Source organism: Chinchilla lanigera, unplaced genomic scaffold (genome assembly GCF_000276665.1).
Source record: "Chinchilla lanigera isolate Chin_1 unplaced genomic scaffold, ChiLan1.0 scaffold00045, whole genome shotgun sequence".
NCBI lineage: Eukaryota > Metazoa > Chordata > Mammalia > Rodentia > Chinchillidae > Chinchilla > Chinchilla lanigera.
Window position 1 is genome coordinate 7,818,137 of NW_004955446.1, and position 15,847 is coordinate 7,833,983.

The 15,847-nt window shown below is 37.1% G+C and overlaps 1 protein-coding gene across 2 annotated transcripts in view; it reads left to right on the plus strand.

Moving 5' to 3' along the window:
* The window catches only part of Depdc1b (DEP domain containing 1B), a 64,441-nt gene that overhangs the window by 25,359 nt on the left and 23,235 nt on the right, over positions 1 to 15,847 (plus strand). For both annotated transcript variants that reach the window (XM_005392659.2, XM_005392660.2), the window contains exons 4-7: positions 699 to 826; positions 1,512 to 1,642; positions 4,142 to 4,189; positions 7,383 to 7,523. In XM_005392659.2, the coding sequence (XP_005392716.1) occupies positions 699 to 826; positions 1,512 to 1,642; positions 4,142 to 4,189; positions 7,383 to 7,523 (448 nt within the window). The remainder of the gene's footprint in view (positions 1 to 698; positions 827 to 1,511; positions 1,643 to 4,141; positions 4,190 to 7,382; positions 7,524 to 15,847) is intronic.

Sequence of the window (15,847 nt, forward strand, 5' to 3'; positions counted from 1 at the left end):
TGAGCTATGAGCTACTGAGAACATTGGGGTGGTAGAGCTGAGGGCTTCAGGGCAAATACTTCACCGTGCCAAGCACCAAGCGCCAAGCACCAAGCACCAAGCGCCAAGCACCAAGCGCCAAGCTCTTCTCCTGTGCTGAACGGGGTTCAGTCCCCTCCCCCTGCCCTGAGCTGTCCTCAGCTGTCCTTGCCTTTGCTTTTCTGCCTTTTGCAGATGCTTGGGATTGGGCTGCTTTGCAACACTGTACTAATTTGATATTTACTTTAAAAAGATAGAGCATTCTTGAAAGCAATACACCTCTTATTTTAAACAATCATTCAACTGAGTGCAAGTTTGGAAAGATACTTCTTGTCTTAATTTAGAATTATTAAAATTTTATTTCATTGCTACTTCACTGATTAGTTGGAAGTCCCACTCGAAATATCATCTAGATAATGTCATGCTTAATGCCATAACTCTTTGATAATTCATGAATATTCATTTATAATATCACCTAATCTTAGGAGTTGTTCTTTGCATTTCTGAGGTCCATGTAAAGAAATTTAGTTTGTAATTCTAATCATTTTAAATCGAATTATGTATAGCCAAATCCAAGATACTTCTCCAAAACTCATACCATCTAATACTGAAATATTCGGTCTTACTGTCCCCTTTCTTCTGTCCCTTCTTGTTACTCCCAACCCTTCATTCTGAATTAGAATTCCGAGGTGTGGTTCAAGCGGCACAGTATCGCCATCGGCGAGGTGCCGGCCTGCCGTCTGGTCCACCGGAGACAGCTGACAGAGGCCCATGTGGAAGAGATATGGAAGTCGATGACCTTATCATAGTATGTACATTTGACATAAAAGAGACATTTTAGTAATTGTTTTCTATTTTGCAATTTCACTACTTTCTTCATACTTTCTGATATATGTGCTGGGGAAGTAAGCAATACTTTCTGAAACTGCATATAAAAACCTCAACTTTGTATAATTTATGCTTATGCCGTTTAGCCAACATAATTTAACTGAATTCTGGGACTTTTCTATTGTCTTCTTTGTAACAATTAAAAATAGGAGTTTAAAAGTTCTTAAACTTTCTGATAATACTGTAATCTTTCGTGTCATAAGTGCATAATACTTTGGTCTGATTATTTGAGGCACATACTATAGGTATAATTAAATCTAACATTATTACAGCAGTTTTTTTCCCCACAAACATGTACTGGAGCACTTTCCCACCGTTGGGTGAGATAGTTTTTGTTTTTATAATACTTTTGCTTGTAAAATTACTTTCTTAGAATTCAAGGTATTATATAATTAAATCATTGAAGCAACAGATTAGTGGTGAAAAAAGGTATCTTTTAATTTTATTTTATCATTATTCCATTTGTAAACATTTTGCTCACAAAGATTGGGTAAAATATATGAAAATATTGCATCATAAATTAATCTTTTATAGTGCCATGCTTTTAGTTAAATAATAATTCTTGAAAAGTAATTAAATAATTTATTTACTATTTATCTTTATAGTTTACAGAAAATCCTTGGCCTGGATTCCTTAGAAGAAGTTTTAGACTTCAAGCTCATCAACTCCAAGTTCATCATCCATAATGTATATAGTGTGAGCAAGCAGGGCGTCGTTATCCTTGATGACAAGTCCAGTAAGTGCCTCAAACCCGTTGGTTTCTGGTTGAGCCAATTCATTGGCTGCACAGGTCCAATCAGTTTCTATTTAACACCCCCCCAAAACCCTAAATAAGTTCACTCTCTCATCACATACATCTTTCTCTCACTTCCTAACACTTTTTTTTTTTAGCATTACAAGACTAAACTTTATATCAATAAATTCAAAGACTGCTGGGTGGACTGCTATACACCTGCAGGTCCAGCACTTGGGGAGGCTGAGGCAAGGGGATAATAGTGAGTTTGAGGCTAGCCCAAATGGTACAGTGAGACCTGGTCTCAAAAAATCAAAACAACAACCACAATAAAATAATAAGAAAAACAAATAAATGCAAAGACCGAGAAAAATTGGCAACCTTTTCTTGGGCCAGAGTCTCATCACGTAGTTCAGGTTGGCCTCGAACTCACTATATAGCCCAGGCTGGCCTTGAATTCGTGGTGATCCTCCTGCCTCAGCCTCATTGTTTAGATAAAGACAATGGAATAGAAAAGGGAATATCCAGGAGTGAGACCCTCAACAGAATCCATCCAGAGGCTAGTTCCCTGTTAGTTCCCTGGGAATCGAGTGGTTGTATATTATCCTCGGGACACTCTTGGAAACATGAGTGTGTTTAAGACCTAACTGAGTGCTAGAGTCAGTTTTCAGGTGGGCACTGGAGGGTGATACCAGCATTTAGGACTCTGACTTACTTTTTCATGACAGTATCTTTTTGTCAGGTCACCTGGGATGGTCTTGAGTTATGTTACTTTATTTTCTTTTTAATAAGGTTGTTCTTAAAATGTTGAAGGTGGGCTAGTGATATGGCTCAGTGGCACGGTGCCTGCCTAGCAAGCACAAGGTCCTGAATTAGATTCCTGGTACAAAAAACAAAAACAAAAAACAAATGTTCAAGGTACTTTAATTTTTTTTCAATGCCTTGTTTACAGATCAAGCCATCTTACAGATCAGGGGAGATAAAAGACACTTAGCATCCACCTGACCTTGTTTTTGATTTGGAGAAATGTCATGGTACTTATAGAGGCCCACAAACCTTATAGAGGTCCACGCTGATTTTTTAAATTTCCTTTGTAAGGATATGGGACAGACCAGAGCAGATTAAGCGCTATGATTTGTTCTTCTTTTAGTTCAAATTCTTGATGCTGAGACTTGGCTGGGACTAACTGACATTTGAATGTGAGAAGATGGTATAATACCTTTTAAGATTTTATAAAATACTTCATTCAGGGCCAGAGGCTCCTGCACAGGAGACAGAATATATCAGAAGAAGGTTTTTCGGCCTTGTTTCCTGACAGGCGCAGAGCCTGTCTTTGAAAGTGGAAGAACTTTGTCTTCCTCAGCCCCCGTGTCAGGAAAGGAGGGCAGTGGGAGAGAGGGGCAGGTTTGTGGTGACATCCTGAGTTGTTATGTTGATACCAACACGTAACCTTGAATTCCACGTAATGAGGGCTAATGTGGCCTTTGCAGCACACCTAAGCCTTCCACATTTTCAGAGTGCAGCAGGTTAATACTTTTGCTACAGCCAGATGACCAGTCTTCAGACTGTTGTTTTATTAAATACTTCAGAAAGAATGGAAGATTGTACAAGACTCAGGTTCATCGATGTAACACAGTTCACCAGCACCTTCCCACTTGTACAGAGCAGAGAGGACAAGTACAGTCCTCTACTGATACTGGCCCATCCCGCAGCATCTAGGGCAGGGCCAGGTGGGAAGAGACTGTTCTGAACAGTTCTGCTGTGATTCTGTGTAGCAGTATTTCTCTTGTCATTTTAAGGTTGTCCTAATTCTAATAGCTGAGTTTTAATATATTAGTGGAACTTTGTTGGCCTAAAACATTTTAAAAATAGTAACAGGTAAAATGATACTTATTTTGAACCTATAGAATTTACTTTTTTTTCTGTGGTCCTGGGGGTCAAGCCGGGGCCTCACACATGTAATCACTGAGCAACCCTCCACCCTAAATTAACCTTTAGTTATTTTCTGGAGAGTGTTTGGGAAACGTGTTTCACAAATGCATTTGTTGACTAATGTTTTTCCTCTTTCTATAATTTTTTTTGGTGGGTGGTGGTTTTGGGAAGTGAACTCAGGATGTTGCACTTGCCAGGCAGGCGCTTGTGCCCCTGAGCTATACTCCCGGCCCCCAAACAATGACATTTTTTTTCTTTCTATAATTCTTAGAGTTAATTGATTTCTCTGCTGATTTGTTTGCCTGAGACAAAATACTCAATTTTTATTTGTACTAAATCTTGAAAAAGTACCTTTTCTCCTTAGAGAAAATTGTAGTGATTTATATAAGCACATGTTATAACACTGCTAAGGAAAGCATTCCATCTTTCATATGTTCTGATATGTAAACCAGTGACAATTTCATGTTACCTGGACAAGTAATGCATTCTTATAATACCAAGTATGTATATAATTCCTTGACTTATGTAGAATTGGATGAAATATTTTTTTAACTCTTTTTTTTCCTGTAGAAGAACTTCCTCATTGGGTACTGTCAGCTATGAAGTGTTTGGCAAATTGTAAGTACTAATTATCTACCACTTTTATGAAATGAACAGAAATTAGTGTCCTGGATTAGAAAATATTTCTGCTCAGTGGCCTGGACATTGCTTGGACACCTGTGAGACTGGCAATTAATTGTTTTGGGATTGCTGTGCTTTTAGTGATAAGTTTATGACTGAGTGAAAAGGCTGTGAGTTATAAAAAGTTTTTTGTTTCGTTTTTGTTTTATTATGACAAGGTCCTGCTCTGTAGTCAGGCTGGCTTTGAGCTGCCTGTATGGCCCAGATTGGCCTTGAACTTGTGGTCCTCTTGCCTCAGCCTCCTGGAAAAGAGCTGTAGTTACTTTGATTGGCTGGTAATGGTGATATGTGGCTTTGAAAAACTCTTTTAAGTCTCACAAATACCTCAGAAGGCTAGTTTCTTCTTTTTAGGATAGAACTTGAATGTACAAATAAGTGTATAAATTCCTGAGTTAGTAGACTCCAAATCATTGATTTAACTGTAGTTAGTTTTGTTTGACTATAGAATGAAACGAGCTATTCTCCTTAATGTGGGTAATCTTAGTGGATTTATATGGAAAATGATTATATACTATCATTTTGAATACTCACACAGCAACATTAGTTTATGTGAAGCCCAAATTTCTCTGGGTTTAACTATTAGAATTTTCACTGGCTTTTGGTTACTATTGTAGAAACTTTGTGATATAATGTACTGTGTTTTTAGTCTGGGGAAGTGTTTTTTATTTTTCTTGTTTAAACATTTGACGTAAATTATGTCTTCCTCCAGAGTTGGCAATGATGAGATAGGAAGTATAATAGGAAGTTAAATTGCCCATTTCTGAACTCCTGGCAAGATCTGGAAGTTGGTCAGCTGCAAATGAATGTAGAAGGCCAGTATAACACACCTAAGCTATAATATTTTAAACTGCACAAAGGTGTGTTTATGATGTTTGACTTCCAGTGATGACTAAAATGTAGCAAGGAGTACAATTTTCCCTTAAGCAAGGTGTACTGTACACATAATGCCACAAAACTTCTGAAGAATGTTTAGAGTAAATGAATTTCAGTAGAGAGGAAAGATGTGATAATTTAGTAATGATTACAATACATGAGGTGGTATTCAGTCAGGTAGAGAGTGTTGAAAATAGTGATTATGTATCAAAGGGCAAGGTAGCCAAAGGGCAAGGTCAGCCTTTGAATAGCTTTATGAAAGTCTCTTGTTTTCCAAAATTCTTCTTGACGCTCAAAATTTACTTTGAGGCCATCAAAGTCACGAGTTGTTCCTTGTTCTTCTTATCCTTAATAAGTCCATATTTCCACTATAGTCATGTAAATTGGAACAAAAAGGATAGGCTGAATGTATGACACTTTAATGGCTGATTATCTCCTCTTTGGATAAGCCTACAGCTCACCTCTTTCTTTAACTGTTCCCTGCAATTACTGTAGAACATGTGCATGTGAGCCTGGACACTGTAGTTGTTGGCCAGTCTTATTCATTGCTGGCCACAGAATGAGAGATTGGTGCTAAGTAAATCCAAAACCAGTTTAACTGGGTTTCTCTTCTTGCATGTAGACCACAAGAATGTGATAAAAAAATTAAAATTTAGAAAAGCTAAAGCATTTCTTTCCCAGAATCTATCAGTAATAACATGACAAATTAGAATAAGAAAAAATAGTCATAAAGTTCAAGGTGATTAGGAAAGAAAAGATCTTTAAAAAATATGACCTTTCATAGAGCTCATTGTGCACTTTTTTTGGCTTTTGTTTTTCGGGAAACCTTTTATTACATAGGTTTAATAAGGTTAATGAAATGTTCACGAAGGGTATAGTGGCTTGGAATGAGCCACGTGCTCATCTTGTTAGGGATTCCTAAGCAGTGTGCCTGTATCAAACTGATCACTTCAGTTGCTAAACTTGGGCTCGGTCAGGAGGAAGCAGGCAAAAATGGTGGCTACCTTTGCTGCTAGATTGTGGGGATTCACACACATAGGTATTTCATTATTTAAGCCCACAATTAGTTTTATAAGAGAATGGAATTTTTGAAAGAGTTTTTAGGGAGACCAGAAAAACCTACTTTATGATGTCCCAGTGCATTGAAATGCAAATGCCCGGAATGCCTTACTGTGCTTCTTAGGGTAGCTTGATCCTTTTTCTTAGTTCCAGCAATTGTGTAGGAAGCATTTCCTTCCAATTTATCTTGGCCATTTCTTTTGTTCTCCTGGGGATCAAAGTCTGTTGGGTACTGTTGTTTAATCTTTTGCTGGTCTTGAACTTGCCAATGGAGTTATTCTTTCTTCCCTAGTGTAATGGAAATGAGGAAGGACTGCTAAAGTGTTCCTCAGGGTACCCCTTGCTATTTGTCTCAAGGCATAGACAGTCCAGTTTGTCAACTTGTTATAAATCTTTGCTCATAAATGGATTGTTGCTACCAATTTTGTAGAGAGCATTTCTTGTTTCTTTTTGGTCCCAGATACTGGTAGATCTTTCTTTGCTTTGCTGCTGGCATAGAATATGATAGGCTATTTCAGTAATCCTAAGATTGGTCTAACTTTGCATTCTGACTCTGCAGGAAAAGCTATCATTTGATGGTTGGTTGGGGCTCAACTGGAGAGTTTATGATCATAATGAATTAACAAGACAAAATGTACAATGTACAACACTTTCTGGGTTATCTTTTTAAAAAGTTTACATTTTCATTAGTCTAAAATAGTTTAGAGGGAGAACATGATCATTTTACTGAATTCTACATAGGATTTTTAAATAAAAATGATGAAATAATGAAAACCTATAAAATTTGCTTTATAAGTTATGCATTACATATATGAGCCAATTGTTAGGTTGGTCAGTTTTATCAAGATTGGAAAATAATGAACATTTCGAAGAAAACTGTCATTGTTTGCATTTAATAAAAATGCATTCAAAAGAACATAAAATGAATTTATTTTAAAATGGAAGTAGGCCAGTACTTTTTCTCATTATTTTATAATAGATTTCAATGTAAAGTATATTTATTAAGCAAAATGGATAACGTCAGTATATATAGTGTCAATTTTCCATGACAACTTTTCTGTATATCATAACTATCTGAATATCTGTATATCTTGATGATTTGTACATACTACTCGTATACATAGATTCTGATAATTCAGAGATCTCTAGTTGCCCCATTAATGTTTTGCTGTTTTTTTTTTTTTTTTACTCAAAATAGGGCCCAACTGTTCAGATTTGAAGCAGCCGATGTACTTGGGATTTGAAAAAGATGTGTTTAAAACGATAGCAGATTATTATAGTCACTTGAAAGAGCCACTGCTTACATTTCATCTTTTTGATGCTTTTGTCAGTGTATTAGGTAAGTTGGGTATAATGACCATGTGTCCACATTAGTGCTATTGAATCATTGAAATTTTTGCTGTCTTGAAAGTTCCATTAGCCAAAGCTCATAGCGTTTTTCAAAGGAAAACTGACAGGGTGCTTGTATTCCTGCTGTATGAAGGAGTAAAAGAAAATAGTGAAGGTCTATTATGAAATTCAAAACAAGGACCAGAGGCTTGTATTTCTTAAGAAAGAACAATATGTTATTTCCATACAGGAATATAACTTTATTGGTGCAGAAGAATGTAAGTTGACATTTACTGCTCATGACTAAATCTATTACCTGAGTATGACTTCATGAATAGTCAAGTGTGGGGGTGTATTTCATTTAGAAATTTAATTTCTTTTAATAGAAGAAACAGGTTTTTGTGGGACTCTTTGTTATTTGAGACATGTAAAATAAAGGAACCTTATCATTCCCCAGAACTTGTTGCTATTCCTCATATAGATTTATACTTTAGAATTTACACTGAAAAAAGCATGGTGGAAAGGGAAAAAAGTCAACATAATTGCTATAGATACTTATAATGTTATTCCTTTCTTCTTGGAAATCAGAATTTTGAGCTGGTTATTGTAATTGTTCAATTAGTTCTGTTGTTTTCTTGTCAAAAGTTGTGCTTTAAAGGCCAAATGTTTTTGTGGCTATCACCTGCTGTTATGTAGATTTGTAGCAATTAGCATGCTTTTAGTTTTGAGCACCTTGGAGTTTAATACTTTTTCTCTTTCCCTTATTTTCATTTCCTTTATTTTTCCTCCTACCCCTTTTCTTTGTTCTGTCTTAACTTTCTTTACAAAGTATGGATGCTGTCATAGTATTCTAACAAAATACCAGTAATATGTCACTAAGTTACCTGATCTTATAGTACAGTTCTTCAGATTTCAAGCTTTTGTTGGTCTCTGATAGCAAATATAATAATAAGAGTGACTGTTTTCAGGCAGACCAACACTGGGAGTAAATGAAGGGCCTGTTTGACCTTCTGCTGGGTTGGAGACAGCCGGGTCTTGGTATTTTGTTTCCAACTGAAATTGATTGGGGGTTTATGCACTTGTGAACGTCATACCTAATGACAAATACTTGCTGCTGCTTATTATGCTTGTGGACTAAATGGTAGATTTCTGTTGTATTCACTTACTGCCATTATACAATAGTAAAAGAAGAGTTCTAAAGATTAGATTAAAAATCACTTCCTAAGGTGGGCGTGGTGGCACATGCCTGTAATCTCAGCACTCTGGGAGGCTGAGGCAGGAGACTGCAAATTTTAGCCCAACCTGGGCATCTTAGTAACTTTCAAGACTTTATCTCAAAATAAGAAAACTAAAAAGAGCCTGAATGTAGCATAGTAGGTCAGTCCCCAGTACCATTAAAGTACTAGTACCATTAAAGTATCTGAAGATTTTCTTACAATTTTCCATTTTTAAAATATTCTATAGTAAAATTTTTTAGTTTGAGTATAGAAGGGCTTAGAACTTTTTATAAAAATATGAATTCTAATTTGAATCAGTTATACCTTTTTATATCACTGGCCTATCACAAGTGTTCATTTTGGTCTCAGGAATTAAAGTGGACTGCATTTCCTAATTAGTATCAGTTACCCTCTGAGATACCTATGGAGGGTTTGAGGTAGAGAGACGCCTGGGAGGGGAGAAACCTGCCTCTGCCCCCTTACCATGAGGGGAGCTACAGTGAGCCTTGGGAGCCTCTGTGAGCCTCTAGGGAGGGGAAACTCCGCCAACTGCCCTTCATCTATCCAGGGAGCCGTGATCCAGAGGAACCCTAGTGCCTGGCCCATACTCCTACAGTGCTGGTTGAGCAGCCAGCATGGGAAGCACTCGGGACATGGCAACTGTCTAGCCTGGAGGAACCCAGGGTAAATCCACTCTAACAAGGGGAAACACTTTGCATACAAACGCCTAATTTATGATCGGTTCTGTTATATAACTATTGGCTTTGCTCCTCTGGTCTAAAGTACAGAATCAATAGTTGCCATAGTTGGTCAGTTTCTAAATTGTGCTTATTACTAATTATACTACTGTATCTAGGATGTCATATCTGTTGTAATCAGTTGTTCTCCCTTGGTGTAACAATATTGGGAAGCCCTGGGGTAATAACCTCCCCACAGCCCTACACCAAAAGACTGGGGACTGAGCAAAACAGACACCGACATCTCACTCACAATTGGGAAGGTAGGATCCTGGAACCAGAAATATTTCTCAGTTTATGTAAATAAATTACCCAGATGGGGAAGCTGTTGCCATTAGGTATCAGCAAGAATAGATGATTGCATGTGGCCGGTAATAACATATTAACCTCACTTCATCCAGTTCTTCCCAGGTGAATATATGAGATACTCTGCATCGTAAATTATGTTTTTATATTCTCATGTGGTGAAGGAAGAATGCTCTTTAGGGTGTGGGAGGCCGTAATGTGTTTATATGATTAACAAAGGTAATCTCGTACAGCAGTCTTTTTAGAGTCTGTGGGAAAAGTAAATTACATATGTAGATTGAATTCTGGTAGGGTTGACTCATTCCTGAAGCTTTTGACTTTAATTGGAATAGTATGACATTAAAATATTTTTAAGTAAGTAATCAGTCTTTGGTGTAGAAGCTAAAAATTCTACAACATTTTCAGTGGAATTAGTTTTCCATTTAGTTGATGATCTTTTGTGGTTTATTCTTTTACTTCCAGCATAGAAAGGCTTGATGCCAGAGCTCAACCCTGAGAACAGTTAGTTTTAATACATGAAGCAGGGCATTTAAAAGTTTTTAAAAACAAAAGCCCAAAACCAAACAAAAGAAAACCAAAACCAAAAAAATGACATTTTTGGAGATATAAGACCTATTCTTTACTGACAATTTAAAAATGATTTTAATTTGGTTCAGCATTCTGATCAAACAGATGCTTGTCCATAGAGACTGATCTCCATTTCCATTTCCTTTTATTAGGTGTGTGTGGCTGAGTCTTGCATGTGTTGTGTGAGACAGAGATGCATGCTCGGCTCACACGCCAGAGCCGAGTGAGTTGAGCAGTGCTCAGTCATTTGGCACAGATAGGAGGCAGCAAGGGGGTGGGAGCAGGGTGGAGTGTTTTGGAGATCGGGAGACAACAGGTGCATTGATCTGTAGGCCAAATTTGGCTCATCTAAACATACTGTAAACATAATTTGGTTTGACGTGCGCTTTGCAAAGGAAAATCATGTACAAGTTCTTATTTATGGTTTTTTCAAAAAAGTTGCAAGATCTGGCAGCGGTAGGCTTGAACTTTTAGTGACACAAATTGCTGCAGGGGGCTAGTGAATAGCTCCACTAGGAGCAAGTGTTTCAGGGATAGGAGCTCCAGTTTGCCTTTCCCTATTGCTTTTTAGACTCCGAGGCCAGGTTCACTTGCCTCCTTTCTCTTATTTATTCCATTTGTCTGTTCTTGTGGGCAGCTGGGCTTGAGACTCCTAGTTTATTGCTAGTGGACTGGAAGGCTGAGATAATAGCTCGTTATTATTCCCTCCCTCTTAAATGTTCAATCTAGACAGTGCCGCTGATATGCACAAGACTGATCATGCAGTGGACTATCTGTCTGTGCTTTTAAATCTTGAAATATCCATAAGGCTGGGTTTCCTATTCATTGGTTCTTTTGTCTAGTGACTTTTAGGAGAACCCATGGGGCTGTGTACCATTTTACCTTGTTATCTCTTTGTTCTTACATTTGTCAGATTATCTCAGGACCCTTGTCACATAATAATTCTTTTCCAACATAGAAGAATACATATATTGGGCTGGGGATGTAGCTCAGCGGCACAGCGCTTGCCTGGTGCATGTAAGGTCCTGAGTTTGATTCTTGGTACCAAAAAAATGAAATGAATACATATGTTTACACAGTATGTCTACTGCACGAAGACTTGTGCAAGGACAAGCAGCTCTATTTATGTTATCAAAAATTTGAGACAGTCTACATATTTATCAACATGTGAATGGCACAACATTTTGTCCTATATCCATGAATGAAATTTTACCTAGCTATAAACGTAATGAACTACTGATACATACAACAAAAATGAATCTTCAAAATATGCTGAGTAATAAAAGCCAACCTTGAAAGACTACATACAGTGTGAATGTGTATAAAACTTTATATAAAACTTTAGGAAAGGGGAATCTAATTACACAGAACTGGTCAGAAGTTTCCTGGGTATGGAGCAGTGATGATGAACTTTTTTGAGACCAAGTCCCCAAACTGCAACCTAAAACCCACTTATTTATTGCCGAGTGCCAACACTGCAATTAAATCTCACTTCTGAGGTTTTAGTTCAGAAAAAACAACTCATACATTAACATCTTTTGTCTTAAAAGAAAAACACAATAACAGAGCTTTCAGTGATACACACTGCTTTTTATTGAAGTGTAAAAGTTTGTACTTGGTGTGCTTTTGCACAATTCATGTGCTCTTTGCTGTTGTGTGCCTGTTAAGAATTTCTCAAACCTTGGCTCTTATTTTGTTAGTTTGAGAGCAACACATGCAGCTCTTATGTCATCTGTTAGTGTGTTTCTTCTGTCAGATTTGATGTAACTCAAAGCTGAAAACAGCTACTCACAAGTATGAGACGACCCAGCAAAGCAAGAAAAGCAATCCCAAGTGCTTTTATTAATTTAAAATTATCTAACAGAGAATTTCACACTTTAAGGATTTCATTTTCAGAACTACCAACTGTGCTGTCCTTTGTCATCCCTTCATACTCTGTCTTCTCTGTCTTTCCAAGTTTTGCATGCAGGTGTTGGAATGTATTTTTTCCAGATAGAGCTTTCTTGAAATTCCAATAGCTCCATTTCTAGATTTGCAAACTCAAACTAGTATAAGCAGGGAAGATCAAGTCAAATTTGGCTTTAGGAGAAGCAAGAAAACAGGATTTTCTCCATCTTACAGAACTATAAAAATCTGTTTCTAAAATTCTCCTTTGTAGCTGCTACAAGGCTAGAAAATTCCTTGTAGATTTCCTAATGCCTTGTAGGATTGTCTGCAAATGTTGTAGGCTTTTCTAAATGTAGTTTTAGATTTGCAAATATTTCAGCTGCCCACTTTGAAAGTGAGCGACTTGGCTCATGTGCTGATAGGGCTGTGTGTAGCCACTGTGGCATGGGTGCCAGAGGTTCACCAACACTGGTGTAGCAGGTTGGAGGCCTGACTGTGAGAGACCACCCGGAGACTTTCATGCTGGTAACCCTGGTGTATACATTTGTCAAAACTCTGGAAATACATTCTTGGGAATCACTAATGCATTCATTCCATAGACATTTATAAAGAGGTTAAACTAGTCTCTGCTAGGACCTGAGAACTAAAAATTTAGTAAGAAAAAGATCTTTTTCTTAAGAAGCTCACCATAAGCCAAGCAAGAGGGATGACAATGATTGAGATCTGTCCAGGTAATATCACAGAACCACCAAGAACAGTCACAAGTAATAACTCACAGTGATCTTAAAGATTCAAATGTATGATCCAAAAGAGGAGGCATTTTTCCTCTGAAAGTATCTGAGTATGTAAGGTAATATTCTGAGAAGACATTCAACAACTATTTCCTCAAAAATGACATGAACCAATCCCATAACAGAAGCATGATATACACGTGTGTATGTTACAGTTGTAGTGTCATCTATTAATCCTTTTATACCTAGTGTTCTATTCTTGGAACACACATTGAAATGGAACTTAATAAAAAATTCTCTTCAAATTCTTGTTCCTTAAATTTCTCTCGGTAATATAATATGAATTTCATGCAAAAATTCAATTATATCTCTTCCAGCTTTTTGTGGCAAGAATGGAATCTATCATTCTACCATTGATATTCATAGAATATTCATAACTTGCTCTCCACCCACATGTGACTTTTCTTCCTTCAGACCTTTTACCAATTCGCTCTTAAAAAAATTTTTATATTTTGTAACAATTTCAAATTTACAAGAATGGTTATAAGTACAGACTAAAGAACTCACTCCCCCCCAAACTAAAGTCATTTTCCTCCAAGACCAAAATACAGGCATAAAAATCAGGAAAGTAATGCTGATTGATTATTATTAGATTCCATTCAAGTTTGTTAGTCACTCCGCAGTTCCTCACTTTTGGTTCATCTGCTGTTTCCTCATGTTGAGACTCAAGTCATGAGGTTTGGCAGGTTACAGCGGGCAGGATCCTGTGTTCTTCACACTGCGTCCCATCAGGTGGCGCTCGGTCTCTATTTGTTCTGTTACTGGTAATTTAGAGGGATCTGTCCAGCTTCTTTATGGTGTAGTTATTTATAACTTTGAAAAATGTATAAACTACCTCTCCCACATTAACTTTTCAACTTAATTATTTATATTATATCAGTGTGGACTCATGGCTTCATATTTTATTCATTGGATTATAAGTGTGTGTGTGTTTGTGTGTGCACAGTGTTGGGGATCAAACCCTGGGCCTTACATATGCTGGGTAACTGCCCTGAGATACGTCTTTACCCTTGGCTAGAATTCTTCACTTGATGCTCAAACTGTCCTAGTTTTGACCAGTTAAGAAGCCTCTCAAATTGGCTCTGTTTACCTCTGCCTCATCCCCATAACTCATGGAGCTCTTTTTCGCTTTCTAGCATTACAAGTTTATCTTGTACTTTTCTTTTTCCAGTCCTGGAACCAGCCATTTCTTCAAGAATTCTTGATTTCTTTTAACAGAGATTATTTAGAAGCCACAATCTAGGAGCAAGATGTACTTGTTACTGAGGTTATTACTCCTGGAAGGAAAATAGAATTCTCAAACAGCATTTTAGAAAGTAGCCTTGCAATTTCTTTTTTAGATTTCATCAAAAGTACTATGAGGGTGCAGGAGTATGATTAAATTGGCAGAACAGATAGTAATATACCAGATAGCTGTGCACCCACCACCTTGATTTAACACATACATTTTGCAGTTTTGGTGACATTGAAGTATTTCTCTATAGCAGCAGAACTGGTAGATTGTCTGTCTTCATATTTTTACTGGTTTCTAGCTGATTTTTTTCCCAGAGCTATTGCAGCAGTTTTCTCATCCATTAGTATCTTATGTGACCATTTCCTTATCAGTACTTGCTTTTCTAATCTGATGCATGTGACAAGGAATCTTGATGCTTTTTATTAGTCATGTGGATTTTGTGGGTGGAATAATTTGTCATTTACCCATTTTCTTTTTTGTTATTTTACAGGAAAAAACTCAAAAAACAAAATTCCAAAACATATGATAGGCAGGTAACAATGGTTAATACATTGCGTATTGTTACCTTTAAATTAGTTACTCAGAGTACAAGATATCAGCATTGAATTGTCCAAACAATATTAGCACAAATCTATCTTTTCAATGAACTAAGAGAAATTAGTAGTATAACTGTGTTAACTATTATATTCTTTTCCTTTTGCTGTTCCCTTCCTACTTTTCTCCATTCCCCCAACCCAGTTTCTCCTTCCCCTTGAAGTGTCTTCCCATTTTACAATATCTGTTGTACATTTTGGATCTTATTTACTCTTTCAGCTTCTCACACTAGGGAGACAGTATGATGTTTATACATTTGTGTCTGGTTTATTTCACTAATGAGTATGGTCTTGAGTTACATCCATTTACCTATAAAAGTCTCCAGTTTTTCCTTCTTTGTGGCTGAGTAGTACTCCGTTGTATAAAAAGACCACATCTTTTTTATCTGTTCTTTGGATGATGGACATTTGGTTTTCCAAGATTTAGCTATTACAAATTGCTGTGATAAACATGGGTGCACATATATCACTGTGGAATGATGCTTTTAATTCTTCTGGGAAGATACCCAGAAGTGGAATAACTAGGTCAAATGGGACCTCCAATCTTAGTGTTTGAGGAAACTCCACACTGATTTCCACAGTGGTTTTGCAAGTCTACACTCCCACCAACAGTGGAGAAGAGTTCCTTTTTCCTCACAACCCCTCCAGCATTTATTATTCGTTGATTTCTGGATGATAGCCATTCCTCCTGGGGTGAGATGGAATTTCAGTCTTGTTTTAATTTGCATCTCTCAAATAACCAGTGATGTTGAACATTTTTTCATATATTTGGAGTTTGTATTTCTTCATCTGAGAAATGTGTATTCATCTCAGATGTCCATTTTTGGATTGGGCCTTTAAATTTGGGAGGTCTGATTCTTTGAGTTCTTTGTATGTTCTAGATAGTAATCCTTTGTCTGAGGAACAACCAGCAAACATTTTTTTTCCTCACATCATGAGTTTTGTCTTCACTCTTGGTGGTTTCTCTTGCTGTGAAAAAGCTTTTTAATAAGATGAGATACC